Source organism: Motacilla alba, chromosome 18, assembly GCF_015832195.1.
Source record: "Motacilla alba alba isolate MOTALB_02 chromosome 18, Motacilla_alba_V1.0_pri, whole genome shotgun sequence".
NCBI classification, from domain to species: domain Eukaryota; kingdom Metazoa; phylum Chordata; class Aves; order Passeriformes; family Motacillidae; genus Motacilla; species Motacilla alba.
Genome location: NC_052033.1, coordinates 7,219,942 through 7,240,499, shown reverse-complemented (window position 1 = coordinate 7,240,499; position 20,558 = coordinate 7,219,942). Strand labels below are relative to the sequence as shown.

General features: G+C 36.1%; 1 protein-coding gene across 11 annotated transcripts in view; it reads right to left on the bottom strand.

Annotated features, from left to right (window-relative positions):
- The window catches only part of STXBP4 (syntaxin binding protein 4), an 80,536-nt gene that overhangs the window by 37,767 nt on the left and 22,211 nt on the right, over positions 1 to 20,558 (bottom strand). For all 11 annotated transcript variants that reach the window (XM_038157484.1, XM_038157480.1, XM_038157481.1 and 8 more), the window contains 7 exons: positions 19,492 to 19,604; positions 18,740 to 18,826; positions 17,603 to 17,668; positions 11,749 to 11,925; positions 9,409 to 9,525; positions 8,840 to 8,889; positions 7,598 to 7,728 (listed from right to left, as the gene is read on the bottom strand). In XM_038157484.1, the coding sequence (XP_038013412.1) occupies positions 7,598 to 7,728; positions 8,840 to 8,889; positions 9,409 to 9,525; positions 11,749 to 11,925; positions 17,603 to 17,668; positions 18,740 to 18,826; positions 19,492 to 19,604 (741 nt within the window). The remainder of the gene's footprint in view (positions 1 to 7,597; positions 7,729 to 8,839; positions 8,890 to 9,408; positions 9,526 to 11,748; positions 11,926 to 17,602; positions 17,669 to 18,739; positions 18,827 to 19,491; positions 19,605 to 20,558) is intronic.

The following is a 20,558-nucleotide window of genomic DNA, read 5'->3' as shown; positions in this document are numbered from 1 at the left end:
TTTGCTTTTCTAGCAGCAACAACAGAGTTCTGAAATCTAGGTCACATTAAAGAACTGTCTTGAAATACAAGCGTTAGACACGGAATTGTGTTTTTCCTTGCTGTGAAACATGGGGATTAACATGCATATTCAATCACCAATAAATCAGCATGCAACTTGTTCAAAACTGATATTTAAATTTGATGATCAGGGTCTAAAATTCTGTCCTTATTAGTGTCAGCTTTTATCTGGCTTCTCTGCTTGTCCATAATTACTGTAATGTTCTGATTCTTGGACACCAAATTAAATAAGCAGGGTCTAGTTCCTGGGCCCTGTAACAACACCCCCAAGTAAGGCCAGTTAGGTGAAAAGAATGTCATTCCTCACTCACACTCAACGAAACATGGGTTCAGGCCAAGGAAGTGGAGTTTGGGGATAATTCAGGATTTAAAACCCATTAGTAAAAGGACCTTTCTTTGAAATGCCATTGAAAAACAAGATTAGAATTTTGTAAGGGCTTGACTAACTGGACCAAATGTCTGAAATAAAGAGGGTGCAGCTGGATAAAGACAACAACAAAGTGTCGTATTCAAGGTGTGGATAATCAGCTGCTCAGAGGGAAGTAGGCACACCCAAATAGCTTTGGTTCTAGGAATAGAAGAAAGTCCAAACTTCACAGGAACCAGTAACATGGGGGAAAAGGGGAAATGTATGACCATTTGGGACATGGTGTGAGTTCATATTAAAGTAAACAAGGTTATTCCATTTTTGTCTCCTGCAGGAAGCTCCCAAGTACAGAACTCAATATAACTTTGATAAATTGGAGAGAAGTCAGAGAAATACAAAGGTAAGGAAGTGGCCAGGAGAGATGTGATATAGAGACAAATTCAGCAAACTGGTGTCATTCATTTGGGGGAACAGCAAACAGGGTAGAGATGCCACATGGTCTTCAAATATTTTAAATGCTGCCACTAAGAGGAAGTAGTGGGATCAAGGCAAGTAGTGACAGGCTTTAACCACAATGAGGATGATTTAAGCCAAAGGAAAAGGTATCTAGTGGCAAAGAAAATTAAGGATAGCAATAGCTGGCCCACTGAAGCAGTGGGATATGCTAGCCAAATACCTGTTTGTTTGAGACAATAATAATTTGTGTTGCTGGAGGCACACGGATGCATGGTCTAATTGCTGCAGGTCCTTCCCAGCTAAATCTTTTCTGATACCTTGTTGGCAAACTACTGAGTGCTACTTTTCTACACTTTTATGTAATTTACATTATATGCAGACGTTTGTTCTTCTTCCCATTTGCAAGGCGTTTTTATGTCTTGTGTTCATGGAGGTGATACATTTTAATTATATTATGAACCAAAAAATTCCTCTCTTGTCCCCTTTAAATTATTTATTATAAACCTAAGGCAATCCTGGCCAGAGAAACAGCATTTAGGGAATGTTTTAAGGCTTGTCAGACAGCACCTGTATTCACACCCCAACATTAAAACCAAATAAAATAACAAAACCACAGCCAAAGGTGAAACAGCAAAAGGGTGTTTTTTTTTGGTCTTGTTTTCTGAGTTTTTATTTATTTATTTATTTATTTATTGGTTTTGGGGGTTTTTTTCTTTTTTTGGTTATTCTTTATTTTTTTATATTAGTCTTGATTTGGCTGCACTGGCATAACTTATTTTTGTAACATTATAGGCACTGCTCACTGCTTTTAAGTACAGATAAGAACTTAAATATTAGTATTTCATCAGTGATGATGCTTACAGCTTAGCAGCTTCACTTTTTTTTTCTGAGTCAGGGATCACCACCCAACATCAAACCCTCTCCCAGATTATCATAATAAATCTTGCAATTGAAAATAATATAAAAGAGTCCAGGTTCTGCAGACAAGCTGTAAATCAGTCATGAGAATTTTGCTGTTCAGTGGCTGACAACCCAGTACAGCCTGGAAACCACAGCTCTAACTCTAAATCACCTAAAAATATGTGGATAACCACGCATTACAAAATTAATGTGGATCCAGCACACAGCACTGAAACTTTGCATCAGACCTACAGTACTGAACTGCAGCAATTATGATAAAGAAGGCAAGAAACCAACTCATTAAAATGTTCTCAGAAAACTGAAAAGGAGCCTATGATTGTCTGTGCTTCCTCATCAGTCATTCCTTTCCTAATGAAGATTTCCAGGTCAGACAGTGCAAAGGTGCTCCCTGACACTGTTTCATGGTCCAGGCATTTTTGTTCAATGAAAAGTCACTGCATAAACATCACACACAGTAATGATAAACCAGAAGCAAAGAATTTTACAAGTCACTAATAAAGCTGACAGTTACCAAAGGCTGCTGGAGAATAGCATCTCTAGTGTAATACTGAATTCTAGTAATTGTAGGATACTGTCCAGGAAGGAAAAAAAAAGGTGCTTTCAGAATTTGCTATCAATATGACACTTAATCAGAAAAAATTGTAAATATTAAATTCAGAAGACTTTTGTTAAATCCTTGAGTTTTTGCTGTTCTTACCTATGAATGAGCAAGTCAGCTGCTTCATGACTCAAAGTCCTTTTTAAAATTGGGGTAATAATTTTAATCAAGGTGTATGAATCATGTCAATAACGCAGTTTGTATCAGATTTACAGACTGGAGAGAGAATGGACGTGGCTCAGAGGTCTAGTGCTCCCTTTTCAAATTAATTTTTATACATATTTGATTTCATTTATATCAGAATTATTTTCAATACTGTGCAGTATTACATTTCTTAGTTGCAACATTTATCTTCTGCTGTAATGAAACATATTCCAATTCTTGGACAGATTTTCTTTTTGAAATTACAGTTCTATGAACACTGTCAGAATTACAGCTCTTCATTTTTTTTTAGCAAGCAGGCAAAATTGGACATTTAAATGATTTCCAGAAAATTAAAAGTCTTGCTGCAAGTAAACAGTTATGTAGAAAAAAACTTTCGCATTCTTGACTGGTTCCTTGTAAAATGATAATAAACATGATTAGATTTTTTTTTTCCTGAGGATTACAGAAGCCATTTTCCTTGTTGTGCAAATTTTAATTTTAATTTTTATGCAAGGATGTAAGTTGTTCACCTTTGGGTTTCTTACTGTGATCTGATTTGCAATGAATCTAAAGAGTTGCAAAAAAGCTATCAAAATTTTAATGAAACATTCCCATTTTCAAAATAAGGTAAAAATTTAAAAAGGTCTGTAATATAATGTGTAACAGATCCACTTCTCATTTTGTATATATTTAATGTTTATTGTAAAAATTAAAATAATGTAATGCTGAGATTTCTATATTTTCTTTTTAATGTCAACTCAAATAAGACTCAACAGCAAAGAGTTCATTGAATAACTTAATATTATTACTTTTGACAAAAATGAAACTATCCTCCCATTAAGTACTTTTTGTTTGGAGGGGAAAAAAAAAATCAACTTTCAGGGACTAGCAAAACTGTGAAATTTTCCTTTGAATAAAACAGTTGATAAATTCTCTTTTGGGAAAACTCAGTTCTTTTGTTCTTGTTAAAAGTTTCAAAGGAATAATACATATGAATATCACCAAATTAATATTTTCTAGTGGAAGTACTGTCTCAGCTAATGTTTAGCTGACAAATATAAGCTTTTTACCTTTAAAGCACACAGCAGTGATATTAATTCTTTTGATAGCAGAAACTATTAAAAAGGGAGCTGTACAGCTGCGTTCAGGATATATTCTGTATAATTTATCAGGGTTCATGTATTTCTGATTACAGTAATTCACTGAAATATTTATGGCCTTGCCAGAACAATGAATACACAGAGCTATCTCTTTAGTTGTCATTATGCTGCTCCTTCCCAGGCAGCTCTTCCAGTGAGTTAGGAAAAGTACAGTTCTAGTTCATCAGCTGAAAGAATGTCAGAGGTATTCCCTCAATGCACACTCCTCCCACATACTGGACCTTGCAGGAAATAATTTTGCCTGATACTAAAAATACAAGAAGATACAGCATCTTTAATATCAGGAGCCAAACGAACAGAAGTTAACCAGGACATGCCTGTCCATGCCACTGTTACAGCTGGATTTTGATGTACAGGCAAAAGATAAAAAGGGGAGGTGGAACAGCTGATGTTCTGGCTGATGAACTACAGCCAATTACCTGCACAAAGTTACAGCACTGCTGTGTTCATAAAATACAAAATTCAAGAACAAAATAGCAAAAATGTATGAATAAATAATGTATAATAAATGTATAAATAAATAGCATTTATTCTGTTGTAACAGACAAACACATTAGGCCTGCAACAAACAAAGGAAATATGAATACTTAATAATACTGGCCCGTTTCAAAATAGCAAAATTGTTATTTGTGAAGCCTTTCTATAGCTTATTTATTTGTGAAGCCTTATTACTCTATAGCTTAGTTCCACCCACACTGTCAAAAGAACAGGAAGGGATAACTGACACTTTCCTGACTATGGAATGGTTTTGGCATTTGAACACAATATAGCTGAAAAATCCCTAAACTGAAGAAATGGATAGATCCAATATTTCAGCTTTTAATGTCAAAGATGTAAGGCATCGCCCAAAAATCAAAAGCAATTTAAACATCAAGAGAACAGGCACTAATGGATGCCAAGCAGCAGCAGTTTCTGTCCTCTTCTTTTATCTAGTCAGCATTCAAGGAAAACGAATATAAGATCTAGGCAACTAAACTTCTGCTGTAGGATCTTCAAAATCAAATGCATAGTTACTGGCAAGATCAATATGAGTAAATTAAGTAGGAGTTTTGGAATCTGTATTAATTTGGAGATCATTTGAGTAAACTTCAGCATGACTGCCTCATGTCACATCCCAGGCTGAGAGGAAATTACAGGAATGTGATGGGACAAAATAGCTCAAAATTCAGCGCTTGAGTTCCCACTGAGTGGAGAACCTGGCTTCAGAGCACTTCCTGGATGTGGATGGTCAGGATTGTGTCAATTACAGCAAGATTGTATTTTTGGACAGAAGTGTCAGAGGCAGAGGGAGGAAATCGGCAGCCAAAATACTTGAAAGCTGTGTTATACGAGTGCCCATTTCGAAGTGCTGATTGCCTGCTCTTTGATGAGGAGATAAGTATGTTCCACGGTTAATCAGCTTTTGGTCATTACCAGTACCCAGTGTATTCCTTTTCTAAATTTGTAATAGAAAAGAAGAAAATGCTATCGCTATTCTTTTTAGCTTGATTTGCACCATATGGTCTACTAAGTGCAGGCAGCAACTACTTTTAAATGCTGCAGTTCCTCACTGAGGCATTATTATCCTCTGTATGATGGAAGTAATTTCAAGTGTTCAGGAGATGCTCACATTCTGTAAAGCAGAACAGCCTCTCAAGGCTTGGTTTCTAAAAAAAGTTTACAGTCCTTAATGAAGATGAAGAATGGCTCTTTCAAGGGATGAGCCTGATTATTCTGTTTATTACTTCATTATTTGCATTTTGGGATCTGGAGGATCCTGAAGCCATAAGCCCTGGAAAACGAGCTGTTATTCTTTTTCCAGAGTCTTCGCTTGAAGAATCACCAAAGTGCTTTCACAGAGCTGTCACTCAGCCTGCAGAGCTGAAAGATGATCTGCAGCAGTATCACAACGCAACATGTTCTTGAAGATTTTCAGGAATACACTGAACTTTTTCAAGCCTCTTCCCTCAGGCAAAATGTCAGGCTATTACAGAGGAAGGGGATAGTTTGTGCAGATAACTTATAAATATGTCATTTTGACCTGGTTGTCGAGGAAGATTTTTTTAGAAAGGAAGCAGTTTTCTGTTGGAAAAACACTCTACAACCTTTTCTTGGCACCCAGACTTTGTTTCACATGTACTGGAAATGAATCAAAGAGGAATTTTGGCTGGGGCTCCTTTACTTCGTATTTACAAGAATGAAGCAAATAATGAAAAAGAAGTTCTATTTAGAAGGCAAAATGTATCACAAAGGTTTCCCAGCCAGACATTTTGATCCACTGAGCAACCTCAAAAATATTAACTCCAGTTCTGTCTCTAAGAATTCAATAACAAATTATTATGCTGTGGACACCTTCCTGGGAAAAGGAAACCCTTCACTCTGCACTGTAGTCTCTACTACACTTTTCTCTTTGATGGATGATATTTATGAAATGCCATATACACAAGAGCCCCATTTCTATGACAGTCTATCTACAAGAAAACTTCAGATCGCATGGAAAACATTTAGTGAGAAACTGCCACAGAACACAGCAGACAGAATGGTATTACATAGTTCCTTTGCCTTAACTACTTTTTTTTTGGAGGGAGAGGGAGAAAAAAAGCCAGTGAGGTTTAAAGCTTTAATCTCATACCCAAGCTTGTCAGAGCCCAAATCTATCTGTAATGCTCTCCAAATCGGAATGAACTGAGAAAGATGACGTTGAATCTTTAAATCCTTCTCTGCAGACCTATTTTTAATTCTCAGGTTCATAAAATGTATCCCTGCTGTGGCTCTAGAGCTTTCTAGCATGTATTCTACCTTTTATATTTGACATAACCACATGTTAGAATTCAGCTGCATTTAGAACCAAAAGTTTTCTTTGCACAATTTCCTGTGTAGTATAATAAGAACAATCCAGTGTGACAGAACTATGATTATCATTGGTGGAAAACCAATTATCTCCTCTCCTGGTCACTGTTATTCTCTTCATTCCACCAGTAACTCTAACTGTAATGTTCTGGACATTTTTGAAAAAAAAAATTATCTTCTTATTTTGCTTTCTTTGCCACAGAATGAGTAATAAATTAATGCTTCATAAATAACACCAAAATCTATTTTTTGTATCTTATTTTCTCAACAACCATTTTTTCAATCTCTTTCTAAATTAATTCCTGAACAGTCAAAGCTATTCAAATATTTGATACAATAATTAAGGACAACCATAATTAACCACCTTTCCAAAACCTCCTGTGATGTACCATTTCTGTTCTATTTTTGTAAATCAAAATCAGATTAGAACTGACATGCCTGCTCAACTATACGCAAATACCATCAAAATACACAACCACTTCAATGATCTGAACCAGGAATTATATGATAATTCAAATCTGTTTCTTAGAGTTTCAACTGATGCAGTTTATTACAGTCACTCTCATGAATTACCATCATTTTCACCAATGGGAACAGCTTTCTGTTCATGACCTGAGGACATACATGGATTTCTCCAAATGGAACTGCTGCCTACATTCACTCCCTACAGCAACAACATCTTCATTAAAACACTTTGATACATGTTCATGTAAATCCAGCAGAATACCATTTTGTAAATATTCCAGTATGAAAAACAGAGCATTAAAGCAATGAAATTCTGCTAGTTTTACATGATTCTGGTAAGCTTCATATTCCTCACTTTGACATTAATTTTGTGCTTTAAATTTTCCTGTGAAAAAATGTACTCTGGAATAACTTTACATTCTAATTATAGTTTGATGAAGATGCAGCCTGAGCTGACACTGAACCTGCTCTGTCCCTCCATGCTAGGAATGATTTATTCAGCCAGTTCACATCCAATTTTAAATGAAATTATCCATCTTCTTGGCTGATGAACTGATACCAGATTTCAAAGCACACAGAGATGGACACACTCACTCACAATCTACTTCCAAAACGGCACGGACAGACTTGGCAAGGTCCCTGGCTTCTGCTGCAAGAGCTGCTGTGACAGTAGGTCCAACCCTTCCCAGCCGAGCCAGAAGTCCTTTAGTGGACAATGTTCTCCTGTCACTAAGATAATAAAAAAATAAGGGTTTATTTGTAATATGATAAAGGAAACTGCTCCTTTTAATAAGGTAAACTTGTTTTTCTAAAGTGGTTTTGTTCTCACTGTATGAACAAAAAAGAGTGACACTCCCAATCAGTGAGTTTGCCCCAGCAGCAGTACTGGCTGAAAAATGAAGGTATTTGGAATAACATTCAGAACCCACAGTGCAGTGTTAAGGACTCAGAGGGTATCAGGAAAGGAACTTGAATGGAATTTTCATACCAGCATTTAAGAAGGGACACTGCTTCATGGGACTCAACTCTTATCTTCTCTGCTGTTAGTGAGTCAGTTTGTCACCTTGGTTTAGTACTTGATAATTAATTCATTCACTAAAATAAATTCTGTGAACTTCATAAAACAGACAACATTGTTGTTGTGTGCAGTGGCAATGGGAATTGCATCTTACCAATTATCTATGATATCCTAGTTGGTCTGAGCCTGCCTAGGTTTTTTGAAATAAAGTTCCAGTTCACTTCACTTAAATACATTTGATTTTTCTTGAGAGCTGTATTGAAAAAACTGCAGGAAAGAGACTGAACAATTTTACTGTTATATAACTATTAATGATATGCTATCTGCAATATATAGACACAATCATGCCAATTTTCTGAAGGACCAAAGGTTGCTTAAATCTCCTTGAATATTCCCAGCAGCTTTTTAAACAAGAAAAGTAACAAAGTGCAAATGGATATACATTTTATCAATTTATTTATATGCTACTGTATTCATTGTGATGCAAAATCACCGAGGAAAATCTAAAAAAAGTATTAAAAAATTATAACCCACTGTTAAGGTTCCTTGCATTTTAACTAATCATTAGTACATTATAATTACTTTATGGAAACATCCAGACAATCATAGCTATGTAATTACTATTTTAATTTAATTCAGAGGTTTTTAATGAAGCTGTATCCTGGAAGTCTAATTTCTAATTCATGCCATTTCCTCTCCTTCAATAAAATGACACTCAGAACTATACAGCAAAAGTATAGGAAAAAAACAGCTACAAGGCAGTTTTTTGAGACTTAGAAACAATAGTAGAGTTTTTCACTATTAATATTGCCATTTCATTACCTTAAAATTGTTGAGGAAGTAGAGTTATCTGAAAGTATTTCATGCACAACCTGTTGGTCATAGTCAAGAAGTTAACAGTTTATAAATCAACACAGTCAAAAAGTTAATAACTTATGGTTTCATGTTCTGTTTAGGGGTGGGGGACTTGATTTGCAATTAAAGAGTCTAGTGTCTTCCAGCTAGAAGTGCAAAAGTAAAAACCAAAATATTATAACCCCTTTAAATGAAGGAAATATAACAATATCACTTTTTTCATTGTTGTTTCATAACATGCTAAAGAATTATCAACTATTAGCTTTTCTACCTTTTTCTTCTGCAGAGTTTCACAGAAATTGATAAGAGTTTAGGTGGAAAAAATTATCTGATCATTTTCATTTGTGCAGTACAGCAAAACCCAAAGATTATGTAAACCTCTAGATGGATCTGCACACTTACACATTATCTATATTTCTAGGAAAGAAAGCATCTCTGCAAACTGGTTTATAGCCATTTTACTATGCTCATTCCTCACAACATCAACAAAAACCTTTTCGAAATAAGATATTGTTAAAAATGAAAGGCAAAGTTACCTCTACAAATTGTAGCAGTTTTTCAGTGGCCACCTCAAAGGTCTTCCTGGCCGACTCTGATTTTCGCAGCTGGCAGTCAAGCACTGTAACCCTCTTTCTCAAGTCGTGAATATTCTCCTGGGAAAAGAATTTTAAGGCTTTTATTCTATTAATTTCCCTCCCATGGATCACACAGAGACATAGTGTGAACAGAGTGTTTGGAATGTTTAACATGCTCCTTTCTACATTTCTGTAAAACATAAAACTGGAATGCCTGAGCAGCTGGCAAATCAGCTCCAAACTGCAACAGATTTTGGCAAATGATACAAAGGTAAATTGAAATTCAAAGATAACAACAGGGATAGGTCTGAAAATTAAGAGAGTTTCAACTGACTGATGAATGGATCAAAAATACCAACCTGATGGTGACAGTATCTCAGCAGGGTGCTTAAACAGCCAGAACAAACTCAGTTCCCTAGTTTGCATCCACACATCCGTTGGCCAACACAGTAATTATGACACATCTTGGAGGAAATTACCCCCTAGGATGTCTCTGCATGCACTTTTATAACCTATTGATCAGTGTTATGCATCCCTTCATCCTTCAGTACAGAAGATGTTAGCCCTGTTAGATCCAGCTCTGGAGGTTCTGGGTTTCATTAGAGTTCTTGGCACTGTTCCTGTGACAGGACCAGGAGTAAAGTCCTCACATGTACCTGGGTATGTCTGTTTAGCACAGCTGTCTGCTGGACACAAGATCTAGAAAGATCTATCCAAAATACAGAAAAAGCACTGTAGTTAAGAATAAACTTTTTCATCACACTGAAGGAGATCACTCTGAAAGCCCACAACTTACTCTAAAACCCTTACAAAATAATCACCAAACCCCACTTACTAATTTTACTGGAAGCAAATAATTTGTTTGTATAGACTGTACAAAGCAGTAGAATCATCATCTCCCTGAATGTCAAAGAATCTGTTGATTCAAACACCTTTTTTTTGTAATTTCACTGTCCACTCTGGAAAAGAGGCTGGTGACAGAACTCACTCTTTCACACTAAAAAAGTGAGAGGGACCAATCTGATTTTTATTTATGCCTTAACATATGTTATATTCCACTTAGTGAGTGTGTTTTAGGGGAAGATTTACTCAGGCATTAAAGAAAAAAGCAAACAGGTGTGACCCTACCTGAAACTTGGCTCCTGTAACTGACAGGATGGGGACAAAAGGCTATAAAATGGAGTTGGCACCAACTTGATACTGCTTCTTTCAGATAAAAAAATGCAGAGATTCGAAAATCCACACAGATATTGTAGTACTCAGTCAGAATTTCAGGAACTCAAGCTAGAATTTCTGGAAAAAAGCCTCCAAGAAAGCAACCCACACTCTATGAATTTCTTAAAATTTGGCTACTTACAGAAGTCCTAGAAAACAAACAGTAATGCAAGAACACCTGACATAAAAGATGGAGCATCTCACCCAGATGTTCAGAAAGAACATCCAGGGTGTGATTCACCTCATCACTCACAATGAGACAACTGGAATTCCTCCTGAGAGCCACAGGGACTTCCTAAGCTGTTCTCTGCAAGCTTGTTTACCCCAGAGCTTGACTTTACCTTCTAATGTCTTGAAATATTAAATTAATTCTCAGGATGAAACAAGGCAACATTTCAGAATGTTTTCTTCACCAGGTCATATGTACATTCATTTTTCATGAGAAAAACAAGGTAACTTCACAAATGCCAGCCTGCTTGCACTTGTTCAAACTGTGCCTAAAACACAGGTCAGGAGTTATGAAAAAAATTTTTTGAAGTTCATCAAATATTTTATTTCTTAGCATGTTCTGAAATGCCTTGCTGGAGATGAAATAGACTTAAAATATAAGGCTCAATTAATTTTTTTTTTTTGCAGGACTAGTAGCATTCAAATGATTACCTTGATTAAATCTAAATTTACTTTGGAACAGGACTGGACTTTACATGATTGTTGTTTGTCTAACAGAAACATAAACCTGAAGGCCATTTTCACATGAGTACAAAAGCATACAAATATATGCAAGGTGTAGTCTTTAAAGATAATGTATCTGCAGCCCAGAAACTATTCCATGCTTAATGCTTGAGATGTGCCATTCTGACCTATAACCCACATATGCTAGGAGTTCCTTTTTTCCCAGCCCAAAGATGTCTGGATAAAGGAAGCCTCCTACACTTCACATTACCCTCTTCAATCCACATCATCCCAGTTATTGAATAATAAAAGACAAACAGTGACCTACTTTAGAAAAGCAGATGAAAAGAAAATGAAAACCAGATACATGACAACAGCAAGGAAACCATGGTAACTCTGACAAGCTTTGCTTACTTTATTTTGGCCAGAATGCTCAGTGAGCTGAGCCTTCAGCTCTCCAATTTCAGCCTCTAACAGGCGAATCACCTCTTCATAGTCCATCTCCATTCCCCGGGCCTGCCTCTGAGCAGCCTCTGCAAGGTGAATTCTGCTGCGCAGGGCTCTTGTCTCCTCCACAGCTGCCTTGGCTTCCTGCAGATTATATAATTCAGTGGAGAAGTTACAACTCCAGCTACCAAATAAAAGAGCATATTTAGCTCACAAGTTTTGCAGTTGGCATCAGGGCTACCTGTTAGTGTTCATGGTTAGAGGGCTCAATTGCTAATTTTTAACATTATGATGTGCAAATGAAAACTAGGTATGTACAGAGACATAATTTTCCTAATAAATTAAATAGCAAGTTCTATAATTATTGAAAATCTACTTGAATGAAAGGTTTTCTTGAAATGCACCAGATGCTGTTGACCTGCCCCATTGCTTCCACACCAAAAAAGAACCTTAATGAGATGTTACTTCATTTTTATTACATGAATTCACACTCTAGTCACAGCTCACATATCATGTAGATGGACTTTTAATGTAAGTAATTCAGTCCACGCTCTTTTCAGAATCAGTGCTTTTTTATAAAATCTATTTTTCTGCCTCATTCCTGGTCCTGTTATGCTCCTAATATCCTGGATTATCACAGAAGAGTGATAGATAAAACTTATACATAATGTACAGAAAACAGAAAATCAGAAACTGTTAGCTTTTAATTCAGCTAATGTAATCCCTAAATGTTGCAAAATCTCCTTTCAAGAAAGATATTGCTCAGTTCATTTTAGGACTGAATATTAATTCAAATTAACTGATTAGTAAATTAGAAAGCCAAACTAAAGGTCTGTACAATGGATCAGTTTACACTCATCTAGGAATAAAACAAACTGCTCACAAAAACTGTACAGGCTCACTGGCACCAAAATCACTGTACCATCTTTTCACTCAGCTATTAATTAATCTGAAGGAAAAGTCACTTTATATCAATTTTCTGAATAATTAAAGTTATCAGATTTGAATACACAAATTCACAGAGCTAGAAGGTTTTTGTGTAAGTCGCTCAGTTAAGAATACTTAGGTGAATATTCTATTCCTGGTCTACCTATTACATCTTATAATTATATCCTGGTTGTGAATGGAACTAGAGGGAAAACAGGTGGGTGTTTCTCCTCCCATAGAGGAGAACACACTATGACTCTTTACCATGGGGAGGAAATAACCTTCGAGAAGCTAGGTTTGAAATTGCTGTTTCTAAAAAATCTAGATGACCAGATCCTCCTGTTTGGTGGAAGAAATCGCATATAAAAGGTGTCATAATAGAAAGGTCTAGAGAGGTCAGTTAAACTTAAAAATGCAGATTTAATTATTTCCTAACGTAGAAGCATTTGTCCTGTACAACCAGTATCCTTCAAATTAGGTTTTTCCTATATTTTGTGATAATGTTCTTTCTGTAAAATGCTCTACCAATCTCAGCTTCATATGACTTTTTACCTCTACACTGTTAGTCTTAATAGACAATATATTCTAGGCCATAAATCAGCTAATCTCAGTGACATATAACCAGTACATCATCTTCCTCATCTTTGCAATATAATACCAATTTGGACTATGGCCAGGGACATCCTAGTCTCTCAGAAAACAGAGCAGTGGAAGTAACCACATATGTAGAACAGCAACATCATTAGTGAACACAGGTGACATTGGTGTTGCATAATTCAGAGGTTTCTGTTACAGGGCAGAAGCACTAAGAGATCCATTTAAGTGACCTTTAATTTGACAGCAAGTAGAATGATTTTCCTTTTTTCCGTTGGAAGCATTAGGTGAACTACACAAGGACCACCTGCACCTGGAAACACAGACTCATCCCAAGCTTATTGCTCTGTGTGTGTTTTTCCTCACACGGGTGCCACAGTTGTGTGTTTACAGCACTAAGAGCAGTGTGAGGGTCATTACTGCTCACACTCTCTGAAAGCACAGCAATCACCCCTCCTGCATGCTGCTCCTGGCACTCCTTTTTCCTAGAAACAATTCAGGGAACACAAGGACTTCTAAGAAGTTATCAACCTACAGAAGTAGAGGTCAAATTACTGCCTTTGGGGAGGGCACTTTCTTGCCAATGTAAGAAACAAAATGAGTCAACAGCAAGAAGAGCTGGGCCCTGCTGCTACAGAGGATGAGTTGGGAGCCTTCAGCAGCAAAGGCATCCTTGGGAAACAGGCTGGAGGTGGGAAAAAGACTCTTGGAGACAAAAGTGAAAAGATGCTCTGACATTAACTTTGACTAATATAAATGAACACAGAGGCCTTGAGAAAGGGTGGCATCTTAAAAACCCACACTTAGGAATTATTTAAATAAACTGACATGAGAAAAGTGAAGAGAAAATTGCTATTATGAAAAGGGAGGTCTTCATTTTGAAAGAAGACATCCCTGAGATAAAGGTTTAATCTCTTATAATCCAGAATTGCCTTTACTCCTCCATTGTTTTTTCAGAACCCCAGTTGTTGAATATTAATTTCTCTGTAATAGCAGACTAAGTATGACCAGATTTCAACAGTGAAAGACCTAAAGGAATAATTAAGGAACAATGGCTTATTACATTACAATGAAACAATAACACACACTACAACTGAATTAGTAAAATTGTCTGACACACCAGAGCTGCTTGCTGGAGCAGAGTGGCACAAAGAGAAATGATTCCATCAGGTTTGGCCATTCTCCAGTTACTGGAATTGGCACTGGGGGGATACAGTGGGTTCTCTCACCTGGCAGGCAGGTAAGGGAGCCCCACCAGTGAAGAATTTGTGGGTAATACCCACTTGAGCAACACAAGCTCTTGTCCCACTTAAATGTATGAAAAAAGTGTTCAAGGCCAGGCTGGACAGGGCTTGGAGCAACCTGGGATAGTGGAGGGTGTCCCTCTCCATGGCAGGGGGGTGGAATGAGATAAGCTTTAAGGTCCCTTCCAATCCCAACCAATCTAGGATTCTAAGACACAACAGATAGGGGATCTGCAGCTCCTAATATTTCATTTATATAAACACCTCATGGGACCCATTGTCCTGATCTGGTATGAAGCCACTACAACCAATAAGGAACTAACAGCTAGAGGAGAGAAGCTGAATTCTTAAAAAAGCAATTTCAAGGTACAGGTTTCTTCCTAAGCTAGCTTCTATTTCTTCCTTGGATAAATTTGAGTGTCAGAAGGTTTTATCCAATTTTTATTCCAGCCACCACAAACACCAGAACAAAGACATTCTTTTAAACCGCATGAAAATTGTAGTTATAAATCAATCATGCTTGTGGGTTAATTCTACAAAAATTGTATATTGAAATGGTACTTTAAAAGAACTTTGAATGTCTTTACTATGTATTAAAATAAAAACCCTAATGAAATAAACCAAACACTTTTTTCAGACAGGGTGAAATAGATTAGATACTGCTTCCAAAATAGCAGTCATTCAAAGCCCCTATTTTCCCCTTAGGAGAAAACAACCACAGAGTAGCAAATCTCAGTCCTATGGACCAAGTCCAGGAGTTTGGGATACCACAAACAGTGTCTTATCTTCACAACTTCTCCCACTTCATATGTTCAGCTGAGTGCTCCAACTGACAGAAACTGCCCAGAAAAAGCTGTAGTACAGAAGGGATCATTCAGGCTGAAATACCCCAGGACTCTCAGGCAGAACAGGATACAGTCCAATTCCTCCAGGAAGACAGAAGACATTATTACAGATTTCACATTTGCACTCGTGGCTAGACTTCAGGTACTCAAAAGTGCCTTTCTGTGTTTTGTGCCAATCTCAGCTTACATATGATTTCAAGGAAGCCCCAAAGATATAGTGCTATATCACAACTTCAAAGCAAAAATAGATCAATGAAGGAATTTTTAATTGTCTCATACCAATATTAGAAAATAATTACTATCTCATGGCAAGTTTTGCAGCATTTCTAATCTTAAGAGTTTATTCATGCTGTTCGTTACTGAATCAAGCACTGTTTAATGAATTGGTACTAACAAAGCATGTTCATTAACCAGAATATCTGTACTCCTGTCTTAATTAATCTGCAATCTCTGCAATTAACAATTAGTAGAAAAAAAACAAAGCAAAAAACAATTAGTAGAAAAAATATACCTCAATATATGATTGGTAACCTAAATCCTTATTTAAAACCTTGTTTTTTCAGGAAAGCAGTCATTTAAAAATGTTTAAATTATGCTGAAGTCAGAAGACCTTAAGCACAGCCTTAAATTGGGTTTTTTGTTTACTTTGGTTGTTTGTTACTTTTAATCAGGCCATTAGGGTTGAATAATGTACTCATTAACTCCTTTCACTAACCACCTCAAGCAGGAATGCACATCATAAGTTAAATGGCAACTTGCACTATAAGTACTTATCACCATGAATCTCAGTGCCAATATTGGTTTCGAACAACAGAAATATATATATAATAATATACATATAACACTTGAACATGCACCAGGTATAAACAGAAGAAAATGTCCATTAAAAGCCCACTTTTATTTCTTAAAATAGATCACACAATGCTATAATTATATATAATTTAGTATTTCTCTTTCACTTCACTACGTGGAACCCTTTCAATGCCTACAACAAAATCAGTATTTATCCCTGGGAGGTTTGCAGGGCAAAATTGAGTTTCACCACTACACGACAGTACCTGAGGAAAATAAAAGTGGGAGGACCTCGAGTGGTGGCAAATGGGCACTGCTGGCACTTAGAACATCTTAAACCAGCCTTGTCCAAGGCTGCCTTCCCAGGAAAAGCTGGTTTGTACTGGGGATTGTACTCTGTACCAGCTTTAGTCTGGACTAATAACACTGGACAAGAGTTCTGGTCTAGAACAACAAAGTCAATCCATTAGAGAAGGGGAACTTCAAGTGCATTACTGGAACAATCTTCCAGTTAAATTATATTCAGAAAATAACCCATTTTATTTCCCACAGTGTACAGAAGGAAAGAACACAATACTAACGGAAAAAGCTTCCAAGCAAGCTCTTGTATATTCAAGGAATAAAAGGTGATAATGAAGGTGTTCAATGAATCTTATGAGCAAAATATAAACTTAATCTTAATACAGGAGATTTTCAAACTTTATCTTGCATTTTTACATGACATCTGACATGAGAAACCCACAAAGAATAGGTGCAGCAGTGCAGGAGAGAAGGAAAGCAGCCAGCTCATTAGAAGGAAAAGCTGACAGGGTGGTTCAGGAGGAAGAGGGAACAGGAAATTTCCTTGGTTTTGAATCCAGGTTATAAACGACATGAGATTTACATTTAATTGGTAATTTCCTTTAAGAGACACAAGGAAGCCAAATACTCTGATTTGTTGGCTCGTAACTATGGATAGATTTGGAGGCAGAAACAAGACTTTCCTCAGAAAACCCTGACTACAACTTTTTTTCTTGGTAATTTTTTCCACACTTATGACTGGTTGACATATAAAGTAGTTAATGTTAGGACTGTAAATTAGGCAACTGTTGCCCAAGAGCAGAAAAATCTCTTCAAGAACACTTAAGACTAGAAAGGTTCTACTACATAATTATCCCACTTCATTGATCCAGCTGGTCCCAGGATTCCTATCTCAATTCAATAGCAGAGAAATAGATAATTGCCCCCAAAAGTGAAGAATCAATTCTCCACTTTTAATCAAAAGCTCTGTAGCAACACAAGAACCACCTTTGTGTTGAAATCAGTGTGAATGTATAGTCTATATGAGCACTAAGAGAGAAAGAAGTGCTCCTTTCTCCCTTTCACAAAAAACAATTAAAAATTTTTACATCATTATAATTTTTAGAGACTTCAACATACTTGCTTGACTACTTGTAGCTGCTCCACTAACTGCTTCTGTAAGTTCACAGATTCAGACAATTCTTCCTATTAAAAAAAAAAAAGTTTGAAAGAGAAAGAGTTTTGGTCCTAAAGCAATTAGCTCTTTCAAAACTACAGATAAGAATACTTAACTTCTATCTACAGCTTTTATAAAACCTGTGATAAAACTATCTCTAAAAGCTAACTTTACTGTGAGTTCATTGATCCTGTTTAAGTTTCTTGAGTATTTTAGAATTATTTACTGAACATTTCTGGGATGTGTGTAAAAGAGTGTAAGAAATAAGAAAGCTATAATTAATTATAGATTGATCATTTTCAGTTTTCCACATCAGCAATTTAGGGACACCTGGTCAGTATTCACTGTGTTCAATGTAAATGGAGTTCTTTCATTTCAGTACAAAGCTCTCAGAAGAAGAATCATTATGCACAGAACACAGAACTGACCTCTGGCCATTTCAACCCAATGCTTCTGTAATTTACAGCAAGAAATTCTTTGGACCAAAGGGCAATTTTTTAAATTGTCTTTATCCCAAGCTCAGTACTCCTGTTGAAGAACCAGAGTTATGTATACTGAACACAGAACTACGTATCTTATGGTTTGTTAAAAAAAGAAATTCAGGACCATGGGAATTTGGTAGCAACCTGAGGTATTAATAAATAGTATTTATTGCTTTAGGACTTGGGAATTTTGTAATGTCTGGGAAAATATGTATTAATTTTGCACACAGATTAATTTATCCCCTAGTTCTGATTCCTTTCAGAAGTAGCAGCACATGCTCAGACTCTGCAGTTACTAGCATCACCCATTTTTAAATAAAATTGCCATGCAAATCAGCCATTTCTCCAAATTCACTTCTGTGAAATGTCTGCTTAATCTCATTTCTCTATAGACCAGATTAAAAAGTGTGCTAGCATTCAGTATATTGGCTAAAATTCACTGTCTCCACAAACATATTGTAAGCAATCTTCAAACGTGATTAGGACTGTTTGCACTGTCATTTTATTTATCTATGAAAAACTGCATATGAAATTCAAATAACCAATAAATTCCTATACACACTTAAAAAAAACCCTAGTCTCCTGAATAATTTCAAGCAAATAAAATATAAGTGTTACCTTTAATTTGCTCATTTCTTTTAAAGCTTCATTTCTTTCTTTCTTAAGTTTTTCCACATCATCCTCCAAGGAATCACAGGGTACAAACTGTGTGTATACAAATATATAAGGTTGGAATGGATTGCTAACTGCGTCTTCCATAATCTTTAACATCTTATATTAAAAGTTCTTGTTAATAAAACAAGAAGAAAATCTTAATTTTAGGATGATTTATAGATCTGAAAATGCTAAAAATGTTTAATAAAATTTTAAACAACTTAATCTTCCAAATGAACAATTACTTTTCCTTTTAAAATGGATTAATAAAGTGCTTTTTAAAGTATGAAGAACACATCGCTATTTTAATATTTTAAATAATAAGGCATTTTATTTTGGTGTTTATATACTAAAAATGCTCTTTTAATAAAGTCACCTCTAGAATAAAATGATTTTCACTGTAACAGTAGTTCAAATCACTGGGCCCAGTAATTGTTTCTCACTGACACAGGTTGTAGCAATCCAAATTCTATTAAGAAACCTCAGTAAATCAATGCTGTCCAGACTTACAACAAACCACAATTTAATTATATTAGTTGCTTTCTACAAATTAGGCTGCTTAAAAAAAGCTTCACAGAAACTAGGTTATCCTAAAGAATCCCATGCTGCAAAGCTGTTTAAAACACCTGCCCAAGATCTGGAGTTATTTTACATATAATAAACTCTCCAATAATCTCCTCCCAACTGTTAAAACACTGACCAGGCACATATATTACCTGTGAGCCCTGTAAGCTGGCAACTTCATCCATCCCAAAGTTTTCAGATTTGTGGCCATCATCAGTTTCATTTGATTGCACAGACAACAGATTCCTTGAAACTTCAATGAAATCTAGGAATAAAACAGTTCAGATTTTGATGTTGTAGCCTGGAAGTTCAGTTTAGTAACTGATCACTGATGCAACACAACTGTCAATATCACCATGAACAGCCACTCTGATAAATGCAGTTTTCTAAAGGGAAAAAAGAAAATCAGAGATGTATCTCCAAAGACAAAGTTCTGGTAAAGCTGATAAGAATAAAAATGCCCAAACACATTGTGGAATTAAGTATCCTCAAATCAAATTGTGAAGAAGAAAACAAGGGTGGTGTGAAGTTCACCTTCAAAGTACCTGAGAGGTTCTGTATTTGGCAGGTATCTGTGAAAAATGAAATAAATCTGCACACCAGGTATACACACCTGCCCTTCCAATCAGTTGACCTTACCAGAGGAGAAAGGAAAAGGGAAAAATTTCCTGCTAGCTCAGAGCTCATGGTTTCCTTTTCAGACCCTTTAAACCCCTGACAGAGGCTTTGTAAAATTGATGTTGACCAAGTTGAAAGTTTTAAATACAAACAGTCTCTAATGCACAATCAACGTGACTTGGATTACCCATACATTTTGGATTTTAAAATTCTGCTACACTATGACAGAAAGGTGGAAATATAAAGGTCTGTTTACTCCACATAAAATCTGATAGAACATCCAGTATTTTTCTTTTTGAAGATCTTTTTGGATGTTTAAGTACAAAATACTATTTTTCACACACTAGTGTTTTTCATAGACTTTAGGGAAAGGGAAATTTCCATCAGTTTTAGCATCAGAACCACCATGTCTCACAGTTTCTGAAAAATATTTTTAAGTTTTCTGTGTCATCAACCAAAATTGTTATAACCAGAAGAAGCAACTCATTCTCATCAGAATTAGGTTTAGCTGGAAGAATTGTGATGGTCTCCCTGCAAACCTGTTTCTATATGCAATAGTTGAAATGTTCTTGCTTCCCACATATTAAAATTAAGTGATCCA